General features: G+C 45.6%; 1 protein-coding gene across 2 annotated transcripts; it reads right to left on the reverse strand.

Annotated features, from left to right (window-relative positions):
- Window positions 1-239: 239 nt before the first annotated feature.
- On the reverse strand, window positions 240-26,285 carry Mansc1 (MANSC domain containing 1). 2 transcript variants are annotated; one of them, XM_052175104.1, is made up of 4 exons: window positions 26,112-26,285; window positions 15,299-15,619; window positions 9,368-9,508; window positions 240-1,880 (listed from the first exon to the last, which is right to left on the reverse strand). In XM_052175104.1, the coding sequence occupies exons 2-4, from the start codon at window positions 15,516-15,518 to the stop codon at window positions 982-984; spliced, it is 1,260 nt and encodes a 419-aa protein (XP_052031064.1). In that variant the 5' UTR covers window positions 15,519-15,619; window positions 26,112-26,285; the 3' UTR covers window positions 240-981. The 2 variants fall into 2 exon arrangements, with proteins under 2 accessions (XP_052031064.1, XP_052031063.1); XM_052175103.1 differs by lacking the exon at window positions 26,112-26,285 and adding an exon at window positions 21,446-22,021.
- Window positions 26,286-26,500: the final 215 nt, after the last annotated feature.

Consider the following 26,500-nt stretch of genomic DNA (forward strand, 5'->3'; position numbering starts at 1 on the left):
CAGGAATTCTAGATCATCCTTGGCTCTGTGGAGAGTTTGAGGCCGTCTAGACTACATGAGACATTGTCTTAAACAAATGAATAACAAGAAACCTAACTTATCTTTGTCTCCACAGTGGACTAATACTCTGCTAAGATCCTCCCAAAGGAACTCCTTTAGTCACTGACGGGAAGAGAGGTTGTCGCTGGTGGGAAGGAATTGAAATCTATCCAGCTGGCCACGACACTTAGAACAAAACCGAGGCTCAAGAGATTTATTCAAATATTTAATTGGAGGGAGATACATCTGGAATGAGTTTTATTGGAATTCATATTTTAAAAAAAAAAGGAAAAGAGGCTGCATTAAAACTAGTATCAAACAGTTGCCGTTATCTGGGATGGGAAATAGTAATGAATCGCAGCTCAGATATCCTAAACCTATGAGCTATCTTTATCTAAAGCCAGATACATGTTTCTAGTTTATATTCAAGTATACTTAATATTTTAGTTAGGAATTATTTCCGGCTACTATTTTACAGGCAGATCACTCAGCAATTTAGTTTCTTTTAACCCCTTTCTCTTCCTCTTTAAAAAAAAAAAAGCCAAACAGACAAACAGAAAGTGGTTGAATTGAGGGTGTGGCTCAGGAGAAGAAGGCTTGCCTTATATCCAGAAGGCCCTGACCTCTAGTATAGCAAAGAAAAAAATTTTTTTTTAATTTTTTTTAAATTAAAAATCCAGACATGGTAGTGAAAATCTGCAACCCTCAGGAGGCAGAGGCAGGAAGATCAGAAGTTCAAAACCAGCCTGGGCTACCTGAGCCTGTTTCAAAAAGGGAAAGGAGGAGGAGGAAGAAGAAGAGAGGGAGGGGGAGGGGGAGGGGAGGGAGGGAAGTAGAGCTAGTCTTCAAGATATAGTTCCTGCCGAGATGGGCTGGGCAGAAGGACCAGAGATGCATTTGGCAACAAGTTCTTACATGAATTAAGAGATACCTAATTTGTCTTTAGATGTCAACATAGATCCCATTGATCAAGTAGTCAAGTCTTGAATACCGTTTCCTACGGAGGGATTCAACCAGTATCCTACCCAAGAGGACAAGGCCTGTTACCAGAAACAAAACACCGATGAGGAGGGTCCCAATGAGAAGCCACTTCTCAAATGAAAGGCCGTGCTGGCTTTTCGGACCCCTGTTCAGTGATGCACTACCTACACTGACCCTCCCATCCTCCCAGGAAGCAGCCTGGTTTGTTGTGGAAGACTCTGAGGTTGACAAAGAAACGACCGCAGAGCTCTTCCCATCCTCTGTGTCTGAAGTGAGCATAGAGGCTCCTTGAAAGTTATCCTTAGGCGCCATTTCTAGGATGCCTTTCGAGTCTGTACGCACCAAGGCAGTCAAAGCTGACTGGTGTTTAACCGCGGGTGTAAAACCTGTAGACATGGGAGCTCCTGGGGGCTTTGAGGTCACCGGGCTTACAAGTGGAGCTGTGGTGGCCTCATTATTCGAAGTCTTAGGTGTCACTGAAACGCTGGCCGACAGAATTGCAGGCTTCAGAGTGGTGGAGACATTGTGGAGGGGAGCAGCAGCTACAGTGGTAGACGGAGTCATCACAGTTTTAGGGAGCAGATTAGCTATTTTTAGTTCCGAGGGAAGCTGTATACTCTGAGAACGGCTTCTTCCTTCAGGGAGTTGCAGGCTTGCTTTATCAATGACTTTGTGCAAGTGCTCGGAGGCCGTGGACTTCGGAGAAGATAGGTTTCTCCAAAACAGCCCGGTGGTGGGCTTCGGGGAACCTGCCTGGCGAGCGACCTCAGGGGTGACTCCTGGTGAGGTATGGCCAAGTAAGAGAGGCTCTTCTTGGGTTAACTTTTGGAGTGATGAATTAGCTCTGGACAGCGGAAAATCTGAAAGTATAAAGAAAATCAAAAGAAGAGTTAAAATGTCCATGGTGGGTACATTAGAAATGTTAACTATGTCTCCAGACTTGATCCCTGATGTACTCACTGGTGAGCTGGTTGTTGTTTTGTCAATTTATAGAAACCAGAGTCATCTGGGAAGGGGAGCCCCAAATGAGAAAACACCTCCATCAGATTGGCCTGTAGACAAGTCTTTCAAGGCATTTTCTTGGTTAATGATTGATGTGGGCAGACTTGGCCTGCTGTGGGCGGTGCCACCTCTGGGCAGATGGTCTTGGGTCGTGTGAAAAAGCAGGCTGAGGCAGCCCTGGAAAGCAAGCCAGTAAGCAGCAGCCTTCAGATGTTTGCATCGGTTCCTGCCTCTAGGTTTCTGCTTTGGCTTCTTCCTTCAGAAACGGACTGTGGTCAGGAGATATAAGCCAAATAAACCCTTTTCTCCCTAAATTGCTTTTGGTCAGTGTTTTATCACAGAAATAGAAAACAAGCTAAGAAAAAAAAAGGGAGGGGGGAGGTGGAGAGATGGCTCAGCAGTTAAGAGCATTCACTAACCGCTCTGCCAGAGGTCCCAAGTTCGATTCCCAGCAACCACATGGTGACTCACAACCATCTGTGATGGGATCTGATGCCCTCGTCTGGTGTGTTTGAAGATAGCCACAGTGTATTCATATAAATAAAAAAAAAATAAATCTTAAAAAAAAAAAAAAGCTAAGACTGACAACTTTCTCTGTCTCTCTGTCTCTCTCTGTCTCTCTCTCTCTCTCTCTCTCTCTCTCTCTCTCTCTGTGTGTGTGTGTGTGTGTGTGTGTACACTTGCGCATTCATGCTAGAAAATGAACACAGGGCCATCCTGTATATATTAAGTATGCACGGTATAACTGAACTACACCTCAGCCTCAGATACTGGATATGTCCTCAAAGCATGTATAAGATAGAAAAGTGCACATTGTTAAGTATCACTACAGCGTCTCTTTACGCCACGTGTGGTTTATTTCTAGCCCGGTAGGACAGAAGGAAAGAGACAGTGGGGATTGGGGTGCCCAGGCTGACTGAAGAACAGGTGGGGACGGCGGAGAGGCTGGAAGAACACTCTGTAGAAGGCAGGAGGGTCAGGGAGAGGAAGATGGCTGAGGGCTGGGGCAGGGCCGGGGAGGGCCCGGGGGGCCTGAGCAGCGAGGACTGGCAGGAAAAAATGCTGTGTGAGGCAGACTTCCCGCCAACTGCCAATGTGACAGGCAATCGTGGGGCCAGATGGTCCAGTCTGGGCGTGGGACAGGTGAGAAAGTGTGAGAGGGGCCTTGGGAAAATTAGGAGTCTGGGGGAGCAGAACCCAGTAACAGGCTTTGAACAGTGGGGATGGTTTGACAGAAACAGGGAGGAGTGAGTTTCAGGATCTGGATTCCTTGAAGAACACCAAGCCAAAGAGATAGCACAAGGCACATCACATTTTGGCACTTGATTTTGACAAATAAAGTCAGGGGTGGGCGGTTCAGAGTGCTATCAGAAGAGGGAGGCTATCCAGAGACTTGACTTGGACTTTTAAAGCCTTTGGTTGTGGGAATGATGTTTGAAACCATCATGCCCACACTGGATAGGGTGGGTAGGACCATTCAGACCAGCTCCCAGGGAGCAAGCAAGGGGGTGTTGCTCTGAGCCACACACAGCTGTTTATCACAACTCAAACTGGAAAGGCTCGTTAAGGCAATCAAGTGCCGCGAGGGATCATTTGAATTGCTCAGTATTAACTGTGCTGTGTGGCTGCTTTGAGAGTATTAGAACGGCAGGTCAGGGCTGGGAGTGTGGCTCGGTTGGTAATGCGCTGGCCCAGCACAACGAAGCCCTGCACTCAACCCCCAGTATCACATAAACTGGGCACAGCGGGAACACACTCGTAATCCCCGCACTCTGGGAGGCAGAGGCAGAGGCAGGCGGATTTCTGAGTTCGAGGCCAGCCTGGTCTACAGAGTGAGTTCCAGGACAGCCAGGGTTATACAGAAAAACCCTGTCTCGAAAAAACCAAATCCAAAAAAACCAAAAAAAAAAAAAAAAAAAAAAAAAAAAAAAAAAAAAAAAAAAAAAAAAAACCACCAAAAAGAAAAGAAAAGAAAAAAAAGAAAAGAAGGGAAGAGGAAGAGGAAGGTGATGCCTCCTCTCTTTCTTGCAGTTCTTTCTGACTTGTTTTTTTCCTGTCCAGTTCTTATTTCTTGAGAACAGGATATTATGTACCCCGGGGGTGGCTGTGACCTCTCTGTGTAGCAGAGGATGGCTTTGAACATCTGACCGGGCGTGTGCCAGCACCGCCCGGCTTTCCCTTCTCTTCTTAATGTCCCTTTGTGTTGGTTTCTAAAGTAGACTTCTTACGACTCCTAACAGAGCCAAGGGCAGCTACAGAGCTGTGATAGCTGGGGCAGGCTCACTAATCCTCATGCCTTCCTACGGTTCTTTATTATTTATTGCTATTATTACTATTATTATATATTTTAAACATGTATATATTGGGAGATGAAGGAAGGGACCCAGCGTGTATGCGTGGGGGGCGGGGCGGGGTCAGAAGACAACGTGTTCGTTCTCTCCTTGTACCACGTGGGTCCTGGGGCTCAGACTCAGGTCATCAGGGCCGGCTGCTGGTGTCCTTCCGCACTGAGCCATCTTGTGGATCCATTTCCTTTGTCTGAGACAGTCTCAGGCAGCTCAGGCTACTCTCCCATTTGATGCGGAGTCAAGGCTCATCTCGAGCTCCTGATCCGCAGGCCTCCACCCTGCTGGCGATAGGCAGGTATCAACCCACCAGGCTACGAGAACCTTTACAAGAGTCACTTGATTTATCCAGGGCAGGGCTTAACATCAACGGCCGAGTGAGTCCAGCCTGCTACCTACCTCCGGCTGGGCGGCCGTGCAAGCTGTGCAGGAAGTTTACATTTCTCAAGGGCCGAAAATAACCAAGAGAACTTTGGGAACGTGAACATCATACGCTACTTGAATTTTGCTGCTCTTCAGTGAGGTTTTACTGGTGCCCAGAATGTTCATTTATTGATATAGTCACTGTGGCAGCCTCTATATGGTAAGGTCAATGGCGAAGAGATACAACTGGTTGCACACCGCCTGAGTGCTTCAACTCAGGCCCCCAAAGCCTAACGACTATTTGACAGCAGACAGGAAAGCTGCCTAACACATGCTCCGGGCTAGCATGCTCTGCTCTAAAATGGAAGTAGGGGTTGGGTTTGGGAGTGATGCCTAGAATAGCAGTGCTTGGGAAGTAGAAGGGTCAGAGTTTACTTCGAGTCATCCTCAGCTTCATGTGTTCAAGGCCAGCCTGGTTTACATAGACTGTCTCAAAGCACTTTACTTCTCCCCAACCCCCCAAAAAATCCTGGGTACCTGAGCTTCCTTTTTCCTCTGACAACACAGACATATCTCTTTCTCAATTTCTTCCATGTCTATGTATGTATGTATGCACACCTATACACACACAAACATATACGTGTATATATACACATATATATGTATATACGCACACACATGTAGTGTGTGTGTGTGTGTATGTAACTTCATATATGCATGAGGCCCCAGGAAGATACACATGATCACACACAAAAGAAACAAATAAATCTCAGCATGTTTCATTTTTTAAAAAAGGGGGTGGGGGCATCAGCTAGATGGCTCTACAGAGCTGCCAAGCCTGCCCTGAAAAGCCCCAGTTCAGTCCCCTGAACCTGTATAACCTGTATGATAGGAGAGAACCAGCTCCCACAAGTTGTCCTCTGACCTCTACAATATCACTGCGGTGAGCACAGCTACACACACACACACACACACACACACACACTAAATAAAGTGTTATAATAAAACACTTAGATAATATTCTAAAATAAAAAATAACTATGGGGGAAGAGAGAGAGGGAGAGGGGAGAGAGAGAGAGAGAGAGAGAGAGAGAGAGAGAGAAAGACCTTCCCACTAACTGGCCTGAAGCCTGTTTGATACTGTAAGTTAGCCATATCCATTGACAACAGTGACCACAACAGATGTTTGCTTTCTCAAGCACGTGACCTCGGCTATAATGAAAAGCAAACACTACTCTGCTTCGGCTTCGATAAGATACAAGTGTTGGCGAAGAGCCTCGAACCACTCAGATCCCTCCACCCCTGCTCCGCTCACCTCACCCCTGCTGTTGGAGCAGGGCAGGCCTTTTCTCCAGGGCTTAGGAAACAGCCCTGGGCCTTAAACGCTTCTTTGGAGTTTCATTTTTCAGGGGATTTCAATGAGTGAAAGAAAGAAAGAAAGAAAGAAAGAAAGAAAGAAAGAAAGAAAGAAAGAAAGAAAGAAAGAAAGAAAGAAAGAGAACCAGAGGTGATTTCTTGGAAACCAGCTAAGCAAATAGATTTCCAATTTATTGGATTTCTGAATTCTCTCATTCTTACAGAGCTTGGTAAGAAGATATATTGCAAAACTATTAAAGACAGACGAATGTGAAGCTGCAGTGCTTTTATAGACCAAGCACAACGTCCACTGTCATCTTTCAAAGTGTCAGGCTGTAAATATTAGTCAGTTGGTTACTGGAAATAAAATTCCTTCAGAAACAAACCACCAAACAGATATTTACATTTCAGTCCAGTTCAAACAGGATAATTTATGATCAGTGGAAGAACTCAACCCATAAACACGATAGATTTATAAATAGAATTAAGAACATAACTTGTATACATCCTGTAGGAATAAACAGTGCTCTGCTTGTGTCCAGGATCTGGGGTCACGGCCAGCAACTATCCTTCAACCTGCTCTGGGCTCGTGATGCCCCCTGGTGGCTGTCCCCAGAACAGCTGGATTCCAGTTCCCCCACCTTCTTACTCATCCTTAAGATGTTCCTACACAGACCCACTTTCCTTCTCTTGCCTCCATTGGCAGCATCTTTGCCTAGTGTTTATTCTCTCATACACTATAAAATAGCAACTCTACAGAAGTATTATGGAAATTGGGAAACTTAATCTTCAATTATAATTTATATGACCCTAGCAGGTCATTCAAACAATCTGTGCTCTTTTGCACCCATTTCAGAAAGTGTTTGGCACTTTGGATTTCCCTGGTTCTGGGACCAAATTTAGGCAGAGCCCCCACACACAGTCAGGAGACAAAGCACACACCCGGGTTCTCCAGATAGTTCATTCCACAAAGCATCTCAATTTAACAGGCAAGAGAGAACTCTAACTCCTTCCTTCCTTCCTTCCTTCCTTCCTTCCTTCCTTCCTTTTTGTTTTTTTTTTTTTTTTTTTTTTCGAGACAGGGTTTCTCTGTATAGGCCTGGCTGTCCTGGAATTCACTCTGTAGACCAGGCTGGCCTCGAACTCAGAAATCTGCCTGCCTCTGCCTCCCAGAGTGCTGGGATTACAGACGTATGCCACCACCGCCCAGCTGTCTTTCTTTCTTTCTTTTCTTTTCTTTTCTTTTCTTTTGTCTTTCTTTCTTACTTTCTTTCTTTCTTCCTTTCTTTCTTTCTTTCTTCCTTTCTTTCTTTCATGTGAGTACACTGTACCTGTCTTCAGACACCCCAGAGGAAGGCATCAGATCCCCACTACAGATGGTTGTGAGCTACCATGTGGTTGCTGGGATTTGAACTCAGGACTTTCAGAAGAGCAGTCAGTGCTCTTACCGCTGAGCCACCTCTCCAGCCCTCTACTCTACTTCCTGACTCAAACACTACTTTCCTTAAAATCAGTCAGTTCACAAATGGTGGCCCCACCCATCAGATATTCAGTTCACAAACTAGACCTCAGCCTCCTTATGTCCATTTTCCTGGCCACCAGCAGGCCAATCTTACCTCTCCTTTAATCTGCCCTGGCCATCTACCTACTTCCATCTATCTTACTTCCCAAGCAACCAGTTTTTCCATTTCCCCAGTGGCCTCCAGGGGGTTCCAAAAGGAGACACCAGTAGGCTTTAAGACGGCTCCTTAAAGACACCATGGAAGCACACAGCCTGAGTCTCAGCACTCTGGACACAGAAGTAGGCAGACCTCTCTGAGATCAAGACCAGGCTAGACTAGATAGCAAGCCTGACAACCTCGGACCTGAGCAAGACACAGTGAATGCACACAGAGGCGGAAGGAGGAACCCAAGTCCACAAGGCTCTCTCTGACCTACACACACACACACACACACACACACACACACACACACACACACACACTAACAGGAATTTTTTAAAAAGACACCATGGAGCACGCCTAGCCCCAAACTTCGCTCAGCATTTCCCTTATCCACATACAATGAAATCGGCCTCCTCTTCTGGATGTCAAAGGCACGAGTGACCTGTTCTCCCTGCCTCCTCACACTGCACTCTGTAGCTTACCATGCTTCCGGGGGCTCTGAATGAACGTTTGCCCGTCAGCATTCCAGATCCATTCCCCCTAAGGATCACGGTCCTGGAAGATCTCCCCTGTCTCCTCAGATCTGGCCCCTGGCTTCTCAGATCTCAATCTAAGGGTTACACCCTCACCGATCACCAACTTTAGGGGGTCACCTTGGCGACTATTCTGTTGGGTTATCTCAACTCTGCACGTCACTTGCGACCCCTCCGCATTCTTCTTGATATGCTCTTTCATATTGTCTGTGCCCCACCCCAAAGTCAGTTTGAGAAATTAAAACTGTAGTTTTTATGTTCAGCACTTCATCCCTGGGATATACGAAGTGTGCCGAGGTGAAGGAAATGCCAAATAACATTCTCTATTTTTTGAATAAATGAACAAGTAGAATATTAACAAGCAACTGGGCTACCGAGGAGACTTCATCTGTTTTAAAAAAGTGTCCAAATCCCAAGAACTTCCCTGCCCAATTCCTGAGTACAGAGAGGGCTGTGATTGGATGAAGAAGTAAGGGGCGGGGCAAAGGGGAAAGAGAGGAGGGGCGTGGCAAGCGAAATAGGATGTTGCGACTGGAGTGTTGGACACCCTGGCTTGGGACGTCTTTTTGTATGTATTATGAGGTTAGAAATATTGGCAAAAGCTTTCATTGTATTGGCATCTTGAATTTGTGTTTTAAATATTGATAAATCTGATTGGCAAATTAATTGAGTGTTGAGAGTCTGTTCTACCGGCTAATTTGGGGCACCACGGTCAGGGAACCAAAGGACCTGGCGGCCCGTGGGTAGTGTGACCTGTGTGGAATATTGATCACTGCTGCTGCCTTAGACCTGAGAGGGACCCGCTGGGACTTGGTGCAGAGGCCTGGTGGGGCGGTCTTTATTGATTATTTACCACTAAATGTCCATAACAGAGCTATGCACTTTGAGCAATATGAAGGTAAAAACAAAATAAAAAAATACTGCCAGATGGTATTATGGGAAAATATAGTTTAGTTTAATGAATTTCAAATCATGAAATATTTATGGACTTTTTTGATACTTAGACTCTTACAGGAGATCTTCCACAGAAGCCAAAGCTCTAAATAATGTAGTCACAAAAGACAGAGAGCGATGCCTTTCTTACCTCTGATGAGCCTGTAGCTCACAAGGCCCTTGGCTGGCTTCAGTGGACAGGCATCCTCACTGGGACAGAAAAACAGGTAGCAGTTGGGCTGTCTGTCCTTCTTCCGGGTATCGAAGATCATCAAATTACATGACTTGTCCCCTGCAATGAAAGACTGGTGAGCACAATTTTGGACTAGAACTTTCTAGACCAGGGCAAGATGGAGGAGCTGAACTTACTGCAGAGAACTTCTGCTCACTCTGCTCCTTGGCCAAATCTTCACGTCATTTCCTTTCTCTGGGTTTAGTGATACTTGATTGGCTCTAGAAACCTGAGTTAAAAATCTTGGAAATGCTATTTCTTTTTCAATTTAAAATGTTATTATTGTATGTTTTGTGCATATGGGTGTCTTGCCTGCATGCATGTGTGTCACCTACATGCAGTGCTTGCAGAAGCCAGAAGAGGGCATCAGATCTTCTAGAACTGGTGTTACAGATGGTTGGGAGCCGCATGCTGGTGCTGGGATTCAAACCCAGGTCCTCTGGAAGAGCAGCCAGTGTTCTTAGCCACTGGGCTATCTCTTCACCTCCCCAAACTAATTTTTAGCAGCACGTTTAGTTCTGCAGAGATAAATCTTTCAGTTGTTAAGATATCTTTTAGGGGCTAGGGCTTAGAATCATAGCACCTGCATGACTCTCCCAATTATCTGTAACTCCAGCTCTAAAGGATCCGATGTTGTCTTCTGGCCTCCTCGGGTACCAAGCACACACATGATAAACACACATATATGCAGGCAGACCACCCAGACACATAAAATAAAAATAAATCTGAAAAACCAAACCGGCAACAAAAGACCTGTTTTAACTAAGTGTGCTGTTATAGTCTTGAGGTAATCCTCAGGACTGAGGAGGTAGAGGCTGGACAGGCAGGAGTTCTAGGCCATCCTTGGTTACATACTGAGTTTGATGCCAGTTTGAGGCCAGAGATCCTATGTCAAATTACCAAACTCTGTTCTTCCTTTTCTGACAGGTGATACCTATGGCAGCTTTGGTGAAGATAGTGTCACTGTCAACTTGATAGGTTTGAGATGCAGGTAGCAGTCAGTGAAGCCCCCTCGTGGGCGTGCCCTTCCAGGAAGGATTAAATCAGCAGGGGAGACCTGTCTTGACTGTGGGTGACATAGTCCCTTAGACTGGGAACAAGAACAAGGAAGAACTAAAAGTGGTTCCTGTTATGGTTGTCTCAGGAGAGGCCCTGCCAGAGCCTTACACATACAGAGGCAGATGCTAGCAGCCAACCCTTGGACTGAGCGAGGAGTCCCCAATGGAGGAGCTGGAGGGGTTTGCAGCCCCATGGGAAGAAAGGTGACGCAGGCCAGTCAGACACCCTAGGGCTCCCAGGGACTGACCCATCAACCACGGGGTACACATGGTTCCAGCCAAAAGAGTGGCAGAGGAAGGCCTTGTTGGGCATTCACGGGAGGAAAGGTCCTTGGTCAGGTAAAGGCTCAATAGATGCCCCAACAAAGGAAACCGAGGAGGGGTAGGTGGGAGTGGTTGGGTAGAAGGGCATCTTCTTGGAGGCAGGGGGTGGGAGGATGGGTTGGGGGTTTTTGGGGAAGGTGGAAAACAGGAAAGGGCATAACATTTGAAATGTAAATGAAGAATATATTTAATAAAAAGAGAGAAAGAGAGAAAGAAAGAAAGAAAGAAAAAGAAAGAAAGAAAGAAAGAAAGAAAGAAAGAAAGAAAGAAAGAAAGAAAGAAAGAAAGAAAGAAAGAAAGAAAGTGGGGGGTGGGGGTGGGGAGGAGAAAAGCTAGCTGGGCAGGTGGCCCGGGTCTGTAATTTCAGCATATAGAAGGCCAAGGCAGGAGGGGCAGGAGGGCAGGGCCATCCGTGGCTACATTAGGAGTTTGGGGCTATCATGAGCTTATATAATACCCTGCCCAAAACAAAAGCTGAGCACAGTTGTACATCCTGTAATCTCAACACTCGGGAGGCAGAGGCAGAGGCAGAGGCAGAGGCAGAGGCAGAGGCAGAGGCAGAGGCAGAGGCAGAGGCAGAGGCAGAGGCAGAGGCAGAGGCAGAGGCAGAGGCAGAGGCAGAGGCAGGAGGGTCATCACAAGTTCAAGGACAATCTAGTCTACACAGTGAAACACTGTCGCAAAAAACAAACAAACAACACCACCACCACCATCCCCTACCCACCCCCACCCCCACCCCTGCCATTTATATAAGACAGAAATGCTATCTATGAGGACTGAATGCTGACTGTGTGGATGTTTCCTGGCAACACAAAGAAGCAGATATTTGTCCTCAATTCCCAAAACAAAGGGTTTCCTACTTTATTTTATAGTGAAAGTGCTCATACAGCTAGCCACCCACAGATCTCAGGTGACAGACGCTAAACTTTCCCCTCATTTATTGGGCAGCTAAAACTGTGATTTTAAAGTACCTTGCTAATCTGACAACAGTCACAGACAGTAGGAAATGCACACTAACACAAAGACATGAAATCTCGCCTGTGATTGAGGGTTTACAGACCTACTACTTTATCTAAGAGCCTAAAAGAAGACTGTGCTAGTTCCGCTTGTTCTCCCACCACCACGACACAAAATAACTGATGTGAACAACCCAAGGGAGAAATGCCTTGTCTGAGCCCACAGCGCCGGGGCCTCACTCTAGGCTGACATCCGGGGTGGTGTAGAACTCAATTCTCCAGAGGACTGGGATGTCAGGAATACATGCAGGCCCACCTCTGTTTGACTCAATGCTTATCTCGACAATTGTAAGATCAGCGCTTTTTTTTCTATATTCTTTGTTTACATTCCAAATGATTTTCCCTTTCCCATTTCCCCCCCTCCCCATAAATCCCATAAGTCCTCTTCCCTCTGCCCCTTCCCCAATCAACCCCCTCCCACTTCTCTGTCCTGGTACTCCCCTACATTGCTGCATCAAGCCTTTCCAGGACCAGGGCCCTCTCCTTCCTTCTTCTTGGGAATGATTTGCTATGTGAGTTGTGCCTTGGGTATTCAGAGTTTCTGGGCTAATATCCACTTACCAGTGACTGTATTCCATGTGTGTTCTTTTGTGATTGGGTTACCTTACTTAGGATGATATTTTCCAGATCCAACCATTTGCCTAAGAATTTCATGAATTCATTGTTTTTAATTGCTGAGTAGTATTCCATTGTGTAAATATACCACATTTTCTGTATCCATTCCTCCATTGAGGGACATCTGGGTTCTTTCCAGCTTCTGGATACTATAAATAAGGCTGCTATGAACATAGTGGAGCATGTGTCCTTATTGCATGCTAGGGAATCTTCTGGGTATATGCCCAGGAGTGGTATAGCAGGGTCCTCTGGAAGTGTCATGCCCAGTTTTCTGAGGAACTGCCAGACTGGTATCAAGGCATCTTGTAGCTGCTTGTATTATAAATGCTAATTATGTTCCACCCCAAACTGCTTCCATGAGAGGTCTGGGATCCTCACTTCAGTTGGTAAACAAAGGTGGCGGCAGCCAATAGTTGGGAGGACAGACAGAGTGGGATTTCAGGGTTTCCCAGGCTTGGGACAGGGAGGAGAGGAAGGAGGAGTCAGCCATGCTTTAGGAGAGTGTGGAGAGAGGAGAGACACAGAGGCCACCATGGGATAGAGAAGGAAGGCGCGCGCCCTGGGCTCCGGGCCAAGAGAGCGCCGCTGCGAGGGCCTCACAAGTGGGTCCAAAGTGGCCAAGATGGAACATAGAAATTAATAGGTAGTAACTCAGAATTATCAGCGGGGTGGGGGGTAGATTCTAGCAACACAGAGGCTAGGCAGTTGCCCAGCTTTTGGTCTGCTTTAGGCATATTAAAATACAAAGACTGTCTGTATGCATGTCTTTCATCTGGGAACGTAAACCATTGAGGCGGGTAGCAACCCCGTGCTGGGATTTATTAATAAATATGAATTCAACAGCGTCTATGCAGATATTTACAGAAATAAAAATTAGGAATTTAAGTTAAGTCACTATGCTTCCTATAAACCAGTGCACCACAAAGCGTACCGCTCACTTTGAGGTCCTCAGAGGACTTCTTCCTATGGGCATCTGCTACAGGGTCTCTTCCCACACCAGTTCTCCAAACCCCTGACCACAGCTGCATATCCTGCAATTCAACTCAACCCACTTCTGAATCTAACATGCCGGGCTTAGAACCAGGCTCCACAGGCTTAAGGGTTCCATCCTGCAAGCCTCCTGGCCTCTCAGAAGCCCGTGGCAGGGGGCAGGCCTAGTGTTGCCTGAACTCTGACTGGACGAGAAATTCAGAGGTTGCCGCAACCCTGCCCCTCCCATCTGATACTTTTCTAGTATGGCCCAGAGAACTCAAGGAATCGTTATATTTACAATTACATTCATTGTAAGAGAGGAAGTTATTTACACTTTATTCACAAATTATTTGTTTTTGCACACGCGCAGTGCCTCCCTTGTATAAAATATAAAGAATACAACTGAACAGTTGGATGAAGAGGAGACATGAAGAAAGATCTAGAAGGGTCATGAGTGCAGAAGCTTCTGTCCCTGTGGACCTGGGGTATGCTACCTTCCTACACAAACACATCCACCCACCGACCTCAGAAGCTCCCCGAAGGTCACCCTTTAGGGACCTAATGACAGTTTCACTGCATAGGTCTAATCAATTGAAGCTAGTGGCCCACTGGTTCACTTTACTCCTCCCTGGGGACTGGGGCACAGGGCTGAGGGTTCCGAGCGTCTGACCAGGGCTTGCTCTTGCTGATGACCAGCAGCATCTAGAACAGTCTGTGGACCTGTTAGGTAGTCTCAGTCAGCACAGGTGAGTTAGAGTTGAGCCAGACTTACAAAAGCGAGACTCGCGCCTGTCACTCATACATTGCAAGAGTTTAAGAGCTCTGTGCCACAAACAGACAGCGTAGGTCCGTTATCCTCAGAAGGCTGATATAGGAGAATCACATGGACGAGCCCTGGTAGACTACAGAATGGGTTTTAAGGCAGCCTGTCAATTTAGTGAGACCCTGTCTCAATGAAAAAGTTAAAAGTGCCAGGCTGGAGAGATGGTTTTTACAGAGGAGGGCCCTGGCTCCCAGAACTCAAAAAGGCAGCTCCTCTGTAGCAGTTTCAGGGGATCTGACGCCCTCTTCTGGCCCCCACTGGTATTGCATGCACATGGCAAATACGCACAAAAAATAAATCGTTCTATTTTAAGTAAAAAAGAAGGCTGGGGGCAGGTTAGAGCTGAGTGGTAGAGCTCTTACTGAGAATACTTGTTCATCTGAGGAGATAAAAGCAACATTTACACAAGGACCTGAGACAAAGGCTATGTATACCATCCTGATGCCACAGCATCACAGAAAGAGAAGTCCAAGAGCAGACACTGCCCTGGAGTCTCACCCAGTGCTGTGCTCCCTGATGGGGAGGCCTTTCCGTCCTATGAACTAACTCTAGCACTTAGCCCATATTCAACAAAGTCAACATTGCTTCAGGTCGAGAATCCACAAAGGGTCATGAGCAAAACTGAAACACGCCCAACTCTGCATAAAGACACACTTCTCTGTTCAGTCTGAAGATTTGAAGCCAGGAAGAAGGCATTGGTTTAAATCCACGAACCTTGGTTTTCTTCTGCGTCACAAACATGTATCGACTAAATAACTCTCTTCCCACCAGTAAGAATGCTCATCTGCTAACTGAGCTGCTGTGTAAGCCTGCGCCCCGAGCTTCAGCCCTGAACCCATCTAAGGGATGTATGGACATACTTATCGGCACCTTTAATACAGCTCTAGGGCGGGATGGTGGAATGTACCTGTGGACGATTCCCCAGCCGCTGTGTCACTTGTCTTTCTGATCCACTGAGAATCACTGGTGCAAACTAACCGGCCACACCCTCCGGCCACCACCATCACCAAACACGCGGGCCACAGCAGGCTGAGCCACCTACCTGCTATGTCCTGTGTAGAACAGCAGGCACCGATGCAGTCTTCCTGAGTGGCCCTGTGTATGGGCTCATTGCCCCTGATGCCTTTCGAAAGCGAAGACTGAATATCAATGACAACGTCCTCTAGACTCTTGGTGAGGCAGTTCTGACCAGCAGATAGCCTTGGTGTCAGGAAGGAAATTACCACCAACACGTTAACCAGTCTCTCTCCCCCGAAGAGCATTCTGAACCGTTGCTTCGTCTTGGTCTCTCTGCAGAGACCAAGGATGTTTGGCCCTTCTGGTCTCAGTTTACTTCAGGAAGATTGTACAGATTGCTTTTGCTCTAGAAAAGAAAGAAAAAAACAAAACTCATCAATGACCTTTGGGAGGCTAAAGCAGGAGAATCACTATGAGTTCAAGGTCCACCTGGGCCACAGAGTGTGAGTTGTAGGCTAGCCTGGGCTACATAGTGAATTACAGGCCAACCCCAGCTACGGTGTGAGTTTGTATTCTAGCATACTTTTTTATGGTTCACAAACTGCCTGTAACTCCAACTGTAAGGGATCCCACACCCTCTTCTGACCTCTGCATAGTTACTGGCACGATACACACAGACACACACACACACAAAGCAAAACATCGCTTTGAAAACAAATAAGAAACAATCATAATAAGTGAAGCCTGAAAATACCTGTGCAGAAGTATAATGGACGTCCTGCCTGCCTGTGAGTTCAGGAATCCTTCATCATCTTGCCCTTACCAACCAGGAGGAGACAGACTGTAAAACTGCTGGTGCCGCCAGCGCCATCACTGAAGCAAGGCTGGGCGCTCAGCGTGAAAGCAGCCCTCCTCAGTAACAGCAATTAACATTTAAAGTGTCTGGGAGAGGCTGGCATTGACTGTGCCAAGCCACTCACCCATGGTGGTCCCCTCTAGAATCCTTATACCAGCCCCGCAGAAAATTGCTTCTCCTTAAACACCAAATGAGAGGCCGGTGAGTCTAATGGTTGAACTCTGGGAACTGGGCAGTTAGCATGGGGAACATTCTGGCTCTGATAAGGGAAAGTTTGGAGGTAATTATCTCTCTTGATAATCTACTCAACCCAAAAGTTAGCTACATGGGTGATACATGCTTGTAACTAAACAAGAAAAACATGCAACTCTAGAAAAATCAGACTGTGTCGAGTACCTGGTCCTTTAAGGAAAAATCAGTGCTAAATTGTCAAAGCCACATCTCACCCACCCTCTATTTCCAGGATACATATTTTGGTTTAATGCTGAATTGCTGCTGCTGCTGCCTCCCTCCCTCCCTCCCTCCCTCCCTGCCTCCCTCCCTCCTTGCCTCCCTCCCTCCCTTCCTCCCTGCCTTCTTTCCTTGCTTCCTTCTTCTTAACTGCTGAGCCATCTCTCCAGCCCTGGTTTCTCTCTGTTGTTAAGAGTTCTTGCTATAGTCTGGACAGCAGGCCTTTACCAGCCAGCTGTCTTACAAATGATGCTCTGTGTTTGTAGTGATGGCTTAGCACTTTCCAGGCAAACAAGAGGACTGGACTTTGGATTCCCAACCCACACAAGTTCTGGGAAGACTGGGTGGGCAGCCTTTGAAAGGCACAGACAGGATCCCTGTAGTTCTTCCAGAGATCCTGGGTTCCATTCCTAGCAACCACATGGTGGCTCACAACCATCTGTAATGGGATCCGATGCCCTTTTCTGATGTGTCTGAAGACAGCAACAGTGTACTCACATACGTGAAATAAATTCATTTTAATAAATAAATCTTTAAAAAGAGAGAGAGAAATAAACTAAAAAATGGAGCCAGGCCTATTAAGGTATATTCCCTTAATTTCAGTACCAGGTAGCAGAGGCAGGCAGACATCTATGAGTATGAAAACAGCCTAATCTATATATTGAGTTCCAGGCCACCCAGGACTGCATTCTGGGATACTGTCCAAAAAACAAAAAAGCCCAGGGGGAAAAAAAAAACAACAAGAAACAACCCTTCCCCCCCCACACAAAAAAACACCCTAAAACATGGGCAAAAAATTTAAGTAGTTATGTCTCTCACACACACATACATGTATGTGTATGTATATGTATATGATGTATATGTATATGATGTATATGGTATATATGTATATGATGTATATATATATGTACATGTATATATATATATATTGACAAGCATAGTTGAAATGTTCAATGTTCAATATTGTTATCACCAAGAAACTGTAATTTTAGTCAGCATCGAGACACTGCTACACACCTAATAGAATGGTAAAAATCTGAGAAAGAGGCGGCGCCAAATGCTGGCTAGGCTGTGGACTGAGAGGAACTCCCATTCCTTGCTGGCAGGAATGCACACTGGTATGACCAGTCTGAAGGAAGTGTGACTGTGCCTTACAAAGCATAAAGGTCACCTCCCCACAGCCTTCAGCAAGCTGTCCTACACGTACCCACCCAAAGGCATTGAAAATGGTGTCTAGAGCCTGGAGAGATAGCTCAGCTACTAGAAGCAGATACCGAGTTGGAGTTGTCAAATTCCAGCCCCAAAAGGATCTGACAACCTCTTCTGGCCTCTTCAGGTACTGCAGAGTCATGACCCCTGTCCCCACGCACACACACTTAAAATAAAAATTTGAAAAGGTGGTTTCTACACACAAAGTCTGCGTGGGAATGTCTGTAGTAGCATTTTTCAAAACTGCTTACATGACCTGGGAGATTTTCTAAAACAATAAACTGTATGATTCTGGTGAAAAACAAAAAACAAAAAACAAAAAAAAACTGCTCAGCACTAGAAATAACCAAGACGCCATTTCATAGGTGAACAGATAAATAAAACACATTCTATATTTAAACATTGGTTCAGCAATAAAAGGAAATGAAAGGTGGTTGGTGGTGGCATACACTTTTAATCCCAGAGGCAGGTAGATCTCTTTGAGTTCAAGGTCAGCCTCGTCTCGAGCAAGTTCTAAGACAGCCAGGATTACACAGAGAAACCCTGTCTTGAAAAACTAAAAAAAAAAAAAAAAAAAAAAATAAATAAATAAAATAAAAAGAAAGAAAGAATAGAAAAGAAAAAAATGAATGAAAGAAGGAATGGAAGAAGAAAGGAAGGAAGAAAAGAAAGAAACAGAAAATTAGCAAGCAACAGAAAGATAAGGAAAATCCTCAATAGTATATTGCTAAGTAAAAGAAGCTAAGTATGAACACGTTTGACTCTGAGTTTGACTCTGAATATCTCCTGATAGTCTGGAAAAAAGAAAACAACCCAAAATATCAGACCCGGGGCTGGAGAGATGGCTTTGAGGTTAAGAGCACTGGCTCCTCTTCCAGAGGTCACAGAGTACCAGCACCCATGAGGTAGTTTAGGAGGATCTACAGCTCCAGTCTCCAGGGATTTAATGGCCTCTTCTGACTTCCTCGGGAAGTGCATTCAGGAGATACACAGACATACATGCAAGCAAAACACCCATAAAAATAAAATAAGGATAATTTTATTCTTTTTTTTCCTTTTAGACATAGTCTCACTACATAGCCCTGGCTATCCTGGAGCTTACAATGTAGACCAGACTGACGCCAAGCTCACCGAGACCTGCCTGCCTCTGCCTCCCGAGTGCTGGAATTAAAGGTATGTACCACCACATTTGGCAAAAAAGAAAATGTTAAAACCGTAAGAAAACATATCAGAGCTTACCAATCAGGGAAGAGGGATAGGTGGAATACAGAAGTTCTTTTCAGCTGTGAAATTATTCTGTAAGCATGAAATGATGCTGTAATGGTTACATGTCTTTGCATATCTACGGAGACTCCCCTGAACTATAAAACATGCCAAGTGAACCCTGTGTAAATAATGAATAGTTGGTAAAGGAAGCTATCATACAAAGCCATTCTATGGTAATAGAACACAAGCTTAATACTTCCCTTATTACAACCTTGTACAACTGTGTACGATAAAATAGCAAGATGTATCATTTCACATGCCAGTCTCTATGTACTTTATACAGACCATGACCTTAAATCCTCACAAGAAATCCAGGATAGCCCAAACTAGGCTTTAGGTTAGCCTGAGCTACCTAGTGAACTCCAGGCCAGCCTGGAATACAGTGAGACCTTTACTCAACACACACACACACACACACACACACACACACACACACTCACACAAAATCCTAATGAGAGAGCCCAATTTTAATCCCACCTCCAGTTAAAACAACAAAACATTGTGTACTATATGTGTGCTGCCTTATTAATAGTAAAATTGAGTGGAGTATCAAACAACTGCTGCAGTTTCGAAGCAGTGTTGATCATAATCCTTTGGGAGATTTGTAATGAATAGCACCTATGAAACGCGTCTGTGCGTTCTAGTGGCGGCAGAGGCAAATCAGTCGCTGCTAACCCTACTATGGCTTTGCGACATTCTTCTAGACGGAAACGCTGCTTTTCAGTTAGAGAAAAGGGAAGTAATAAATTTTTCGAAAGTTCACAGACTTCCTGAGTTCTATCCATGGAGCCTCGGAGAGGAAAGGAAAGGGAGGAGAGAGCCTGATACAGCCTGTCCTCCGGCGCTTGCGCAGAAACCTCAACTGCACGAGGAGACTGAGCAGGGGCTGTGCATCTTTACAGAGACTGCTGCGCGCAGAAAGTTCTATCCTTTGAGATGGCTCAGTGGGTAACCGGAGCTTGCTGCCAAGCCTGGGATCTGAGCTTGATCCCTGAGAAGGAACCACATGGAGGAAGTAGAGAACTGATTCTCACAAGTTGTCCTCAGACCTACATATATGCGCCAGGGTATAAACACGTGTTCATGTGTGCACACACAAATACATACATACATACATACATACATACATACATATATATGTGTGTGTGTGTGTGTGTGTGTGTGTATGTATATATAAATCTTAAAACTACAACTAAAACTAAAACAAAAAAGAAAAGTAATCCCAACACTCGGAGGCAGAGGTAGGTGGATTTCTGTGAGTTCAAGGCCAGCCTGATCTACAGAGCTCGGTCCAGGACAGCCCGGGCTACACAGAGAAATCCTGTCTTGAAATGCCAAAACCAACCAAACAACCCCAAAGAGGTGCGGGCACGGCATGTAGTTAATGGCACACACCATTAACTACAGCACTGTGGAGGCAGAGGCAGGCAGATCTTGTGAGTCTGGGACCAGCCTAGTCTAAGTAATGAGTTCCAGGCTAGCCAGGGCTACACAGCAAAATGCAATTAATTAAATTAACAAATAGTTTCATTAAAGATATCCAACAGCTCTAGGGTTACTTAGATGTTCCCGGGTTACTTGTTTGATCCCCGATTAAGAATTACATTTTAGGGCTGGAGAGGTGGCTCAGAGGTTAAGACTGCTCTTCCAGAGATCCTGGGTTCAATTCCCAGCAACCACATGGTGGCTCACAAACATCTGTAATGGGATCTGATGCCCTCTTCTGGTGTGTCTGACAGCTACAGTGTACCCATAAATAAGTAAGTAAGTAAATAAATAAATAATTAAGTAAATAAATAAAAAGAATTACATATTAGCACAGCCATAGAGCCACTAGCCCATGAAGTTACTTAATCTACTATTACTTAGGAGCCTAAGGTGTGAAGCTCAACTTAATCCTGTTGAAAAGGGGGACAGGAGACATAGAGTTTACTGAGTCGCTCAAACTTAATGTGTATGAAAATATTTCAATTGTTGGAAATCATTTACAGCATACTATCAAGAAGTCAACTGTCTTCTCCCCTGCCCTAGGGTCTTCCTCTCCCTCTTCTCTCTCCCCTCCCTCTCCCTTCGCCCCCGCTCTCGCCGCCCCCACCCCTCACCCCCAATATCACACAGCAGGTTGGATAAGGAAAAAGGAAGACAAAGCACAGGAGAAAACATGGGAACTTTCCCCTTCCTTTGAGCAACTACGCGCTGCTCTCTGAACGCTTCGGCCTCCCTCTGCAGCCAGTTTGGATTTGGTGCCATTTATAGCAGGTGCTTTTTAAGCCCGCCTGACCATCTGCTTTGGGGACTCTCCAGGCCAGACCCCCTTTGCCCTAGTCTGGTCCCCGGGGTCGCTTCGGGGTGGTTGCTGGAGCTGGGCCCGGGAAAGGAACGGAGTTGTTCTCAATAGGGGTCGACTCTCCGCGAGGCCAGCCGGGGGAGGAAGGAGATGCCTTTCTTTACCTGCAAGCGGGAGACCCCTGTGGCTCCCGTGGCGCTTGGGCCCAAGGACAGCTAGGTGGCTTTTGCGAAGAACCGGCGAAGCGGCGCAAGGCTCTGGGGGATCGCAGGGGATGCTCCGCAGCTCCCGCACCGCTCCCGCAGATTTTGTCGTGACCAAGTTCCTGCTTCCGTCGCAGCGACTGAAAGTTTGCACGGGGGAAGGGCGCGTCCCTGCCCTGCAACCCGGAGCTGCTTCCCAGGCAACATCCAGCCTGACCTCCCGAGCCGGGACGCGTGAGTCTAGCCGCCAGATCCCCAGATTCCCAGCACACTGAGAGCCACGAGAGGGAAGGATCCACTCTCCAGCTCACCAAGGACCTGAAACCACGCTGCCTGGCGGCGGGAGGCCGGGACGAGCAAAGGCACAGGTGCCTATGGGGAGGCCACTCACCCAGGTGTACTCCCACTCCATGCCAAGGAGTCTCAATCTCCTTGTCCCTTTGCTTTAGTAGCAACCACAGAAAGTGGCAATCGCGGCTTTTCGTTTTCAGACGGTATCTGAAGGCCTGGCCCGCTTCGACTTCTTGGTGTATGCAAGGACGACCTTCAACTCCGGATCCTCTTACCTCTACCCCCAAAATGCAGGTGTTACAGGGGTGCACCGCCACATTCTGTCGAAGGACACCTTCTCGATCAAAGCTCACAGAGCACCCTAATGTGGGCATAATTAGTAGAATCTTTTTCCACAGCTGGAGAACGGGAGGTGCTCCATCACAGCTGGCAGTTCTCCAGCTAACACTGTAGGGCATTTGGCTTCTTCCAGGATATACTAGGTTGTTGTTGCTGTGTGTTGTTTATTTTTTTTTTTTTTATTTTTTTTTTTTGCTTCTTTGAGACAGGTTCTCACCAGCCTGGCCTCCAATTCCATATGTAAGCGAGTATGAACTTTTAAGTCCTGATCTTCCTGCCTCTACCTCCCAAGTGCAAGAGATTACAAGTTGTGATTTGTTTTTGAGTATGGATACTAATGATGAAAGCAGTGCTGTCTGTCACAGTTGTTAAAAATGACATCCCTAAACATTTAGCATAGTATTCTGGCTTTATAGTGGTTTAAAAGTATTTAACTAAAATGTACTTGTTGCCAAATACATAGAAAATGAGGCTAGACGGTAAAGGTAGCTCTAACTGCTCCGCTTGCTCCTGCTTGCACATAACCCCAAACGAATAAAACCTCATTAAGACACTGATGTAATCCGGTCTAGCTTTCGGCGCCATCTTCACATTGGCTGGTGTGGAAGAGTTTTTAAAGCTGCAGTTTTAGATGACTGTTCTAGGCCTGTACAGTCAACACATAAGCTGGCTTTAACCAATAGCTGCAGGAGGTATATGTCGTCAGGGAAAGAGCTGGCGAACAACAGTCCATTGTGTGAAACCAGCTTGGGGAAGGCAGAGGGTGACCTGCTTTCCAGTTATAAGAATGTTGCCACCGCTTGGTGCCAAGGAGTAGCCAAGGAAAACTAGACTCCAATGCGGATTAATTACTGCGCTGGAGTAATTTTCTTGCAGCAACAAGATGCTGTGGATATATACTCTGTTTCAGTTGTGTGTATGTGTGTGTGTGTGTGTGTGTGTGTGTGTGTGATTGATGGGAACTAAGCAGACCTCCACCATTAGTAATTTCAGGTTGCTGGATATCTACACACTTGTCTGTAATCTCTGAACTCAGGATTCGGAAAGCAGGAAGATGAGGCCGTCCTCAGTCGAGGAGACTTCATGTCTCAAACGACAAAGGAATGTCTGTGTTTGTGTTCTGCTACAATGGACTTGTTATATGTCTTCAATTGCAGCAGTGAACAAAGGTCACTGATGAAAATGGTGGCTAAACAAAACTTTCTGGAGCTGGGCCTGGAGGCACAGATTTGTGACCCTAGCTAAGGGTTAAGATAGGAGAATCACAAGTTTAATGGCTGTCTTGACTAGAGAGTGAGTTTAAAGCCAGCAGACAATTTAGTGAGACCCTGTTTTAAAAACAAAAAAGTAAAAACACTAATAGCTTGAGAAATGGCTAAGGGTTTATACTGGTCTTCCAGGGGACCCAAATTTGGCTCCTGGTACCCACATCAGGCAGCTAACAACTGCCTATTAAACATTTTTTTTGTTCTTTTGTTTTTCAAGACAGAGTTTCTCTGTGTAGCCCTGGCTGTCCTGAAACTCACTCTGTAGACCAGGCTGGCCTGAAACTCAGAAATCCGCTTGCCTCTGCCTCCCAAGTGCTGGGATTAAAGGCGTGCACCACCATCGCCCAGCTAAACATTATTTTTTAAGATTTACTTTTGAAGGGCATGGTGGCACACACCTCTGATCCCAGCACTACAGAAGCAGAGGCAGGTAGATCTCTGTAAATTCAAGGCCAGCCTGGTCTACAAAGTGAGTTCTAGGACAGATAAAGGTATACTGTGAGACCCTGTCTCAAAAAATTAATTTTATGTGTATGAATGTTTGTCTGAATGTATGTATATAAACCATGTGTGAGCATGCCTAACCATCCCCTGGAACTGGAATTACAGTGGTTATGAGCCACCTTATAGGTGCTAAAAAGAAGAAGAAGAAGAAGAAGAAGAAGAAGAAGAAGAAGAAGAAGAAGAAGAAGAAGAATTAAGGACTGGAGAGATATATAGTGCAGCGGTAGAGTATTTTCCTAGCATGTACAAGGCCTTTCTGTCTTTCTGTCTTTTTTATTTTTTCCTTTGAAGATTTATTTATTTATTTTATGTATATGAGTACTCTGGAGCTGTATAGATGGTTGTGAGCCATCATGTGGTTGCTGGGAATTGAACTCAGGACCTCTGGAAGAGCAATCAGTGTTCTTAACCACTGAGCCATCTCTCCAGTCCATGGATGCACTTTTTTAAAAAAGTATTTTTATTAGGAAAATATGTGTTAAGCACCTCAAGAGGAAATCAAAGACAGTAAGCCATGGGGTCTGACTGCAAGCTGTTTCTAGTTTAGTGAGTGAGACAGGTAAATCAGTGGGCTTGGGAGAACAGACAGTATGATATGACTAAGTTATGCCAACTGAGGAATATCAGAGGGCGGCCCTCCAAGAAGATGTATGTAAGCTCAATTCTAAAAGGGATAAGGTCAGCTGGCTAAATATGAAGGAAGAGGAGGAACACACACACACACACACACACACACACACACACACACACGAGTAATTCAGAGAGCAGGAACATGGCCACTCAGGGACCAGCCTGACTGGCAGGAAAGTTGCCGGTATACATAAAGGAAGAGAGAATATTCGTCAGAATATATTAGTGTCCTGGAAAATTCTCCTGCTTGCTACATGGAGAATGGATTGAAGGAGATGAGGTCAGAGACCTTCTGACTTCCAAGAAATGAAAGAAACAATGGGCATGGAAATAAGGGAGAAACTAAAGACGTACTGCTTAGGTGTACTGGTGAGGTCAAGGACACTTTTGGAGGAAGGCTGGCTGGCTGGCTGTGCTGGGTAATAAAAGGGAGAAAGATCAAGGCTGGGGGAGGCACAGGCACAAAGAGAAAAGAACTTGAGTCTTGGATATATCACACCTTTTCTGTTGAAACCACTTCACTGGAAAATGAAGAGAGTTGTTTCTGAGATGGGCTTGGCAGTCCAGCCCTGTAATCTTAGGGCTTGATAGGCTAAGGTAAGAGAATTTCTGTGAATTTAGGGCGAGCCTGGGCTACAAAGGAAGACCCCCCACCCCATCTCAAACAACAACAAAAACCAAGAAAAGCAAAAAAAGTGTTTTTATACAATGTCATAAGAGGTTCATATATCGGAACGTGATATAAACATTCAAAGTCTATTCATACATGTAACACAGACTGCTACTCATATATAAGTCATTCTAAAAGGCATCAGTCACAAATGGAGAAAACTTACAGTATAAACGTTCATATCATTTTCTTTTTTAATTTACTCATTTATACGAGTACACTGTCACTGTCTTTAGAGATACCAGAGGACATCAGATCCCATCACAGATGGTTGTCAGCCACCAAGTGGTTGCTAAGAATTGAACTCAGAACCTCTGGAAGAGCAGTCAGTGCTCTTAACCACTGAGCCACCTCTCCAGCCCCCTCATTCCATTTTCTTAAGGTTGAGGGCTACATCTTGTTGAATCTTTTCTTACTTCTAACATGCACCCAGTATCTGATAGGCTCCCAGTAAACTTTGAGTCAGCAGATAAAGGCATATTAACTTTCATATTAAACTAACTCCATCTGCTTAAGTGTATACTTAAAAGCTGGAGAGATGGGTCAGCAGTTACAATTGAGTACTGGTCTAGTAGAGAACCTGAATTTGTTTCCCACGACCCGCATCAGGTGGCTAACTGGCTGTAACTGTAGTTCCGAGGGATCTAATGCTCTTTTCTGGTCTCCACCGGTACTACAAACCACTCATCCTTGTCTCCTGCTCCAAATCAAGAGTTAAAAAAGATATAGGCACTTAAACTTCACCTTTCCACCTGGCATGGTGTCTTACACCTTTACTCCTAGCACTTGGAGGCAGAGGCAGGAAGATCTCTGAGTTCCATGTCGGCCTGGTCTACAAAGGGAGTTACAGGACAGCCAAGGCTGTCCAAAACAACAAAAACAAAAAACAAAACAAAACAAAAAAAATCCCGTCACCTTTCCTCACCATTCTAGAGCTGGGCATGATAGGGCATCCCGGTCATCCCAGTGGTCAGGAGGCTGATGCAGGAAGATCGTCTGACCCTGGCTTGTGTATGAAACACAAGCCCAGCCAGGACTGTATAGAGATTCTGTCTCAAAAACACAAAGCTTGCCAAAACCCGAACAAAACAGTCTCTCACATTCTAGGAGCCTGTGCTGATCTCTGGGTAGATTTTATGTCCATCTTTATATTCCTACAAAATACTGAACTTAAAAAAATCTATTTGCATTCTTCTCATTGCCTTGTTTAGGGGAACTGAAGCAAGAGCCAGTTTTGAAACCACAGCCAAATTATGTCATTTTGCCCCACCTCCAAACTTTAGAAATTATATATTTATTGCCCCCAGAGCTCTG

Source organism: Apodemus sylvaticus, chromosome 2, assembly GCF_947179515.1.
Source record: "Apodemus sylvaticus chromosome 2, mApoSyl1.1, whole genome shotgun sequence".
NCBI classification, from domain to species: Eukaryota; Metazoa; Chordata; class Mammalia; order Rodentia; family Muridae; genus Apodemus; species Apodemus sylvaticus.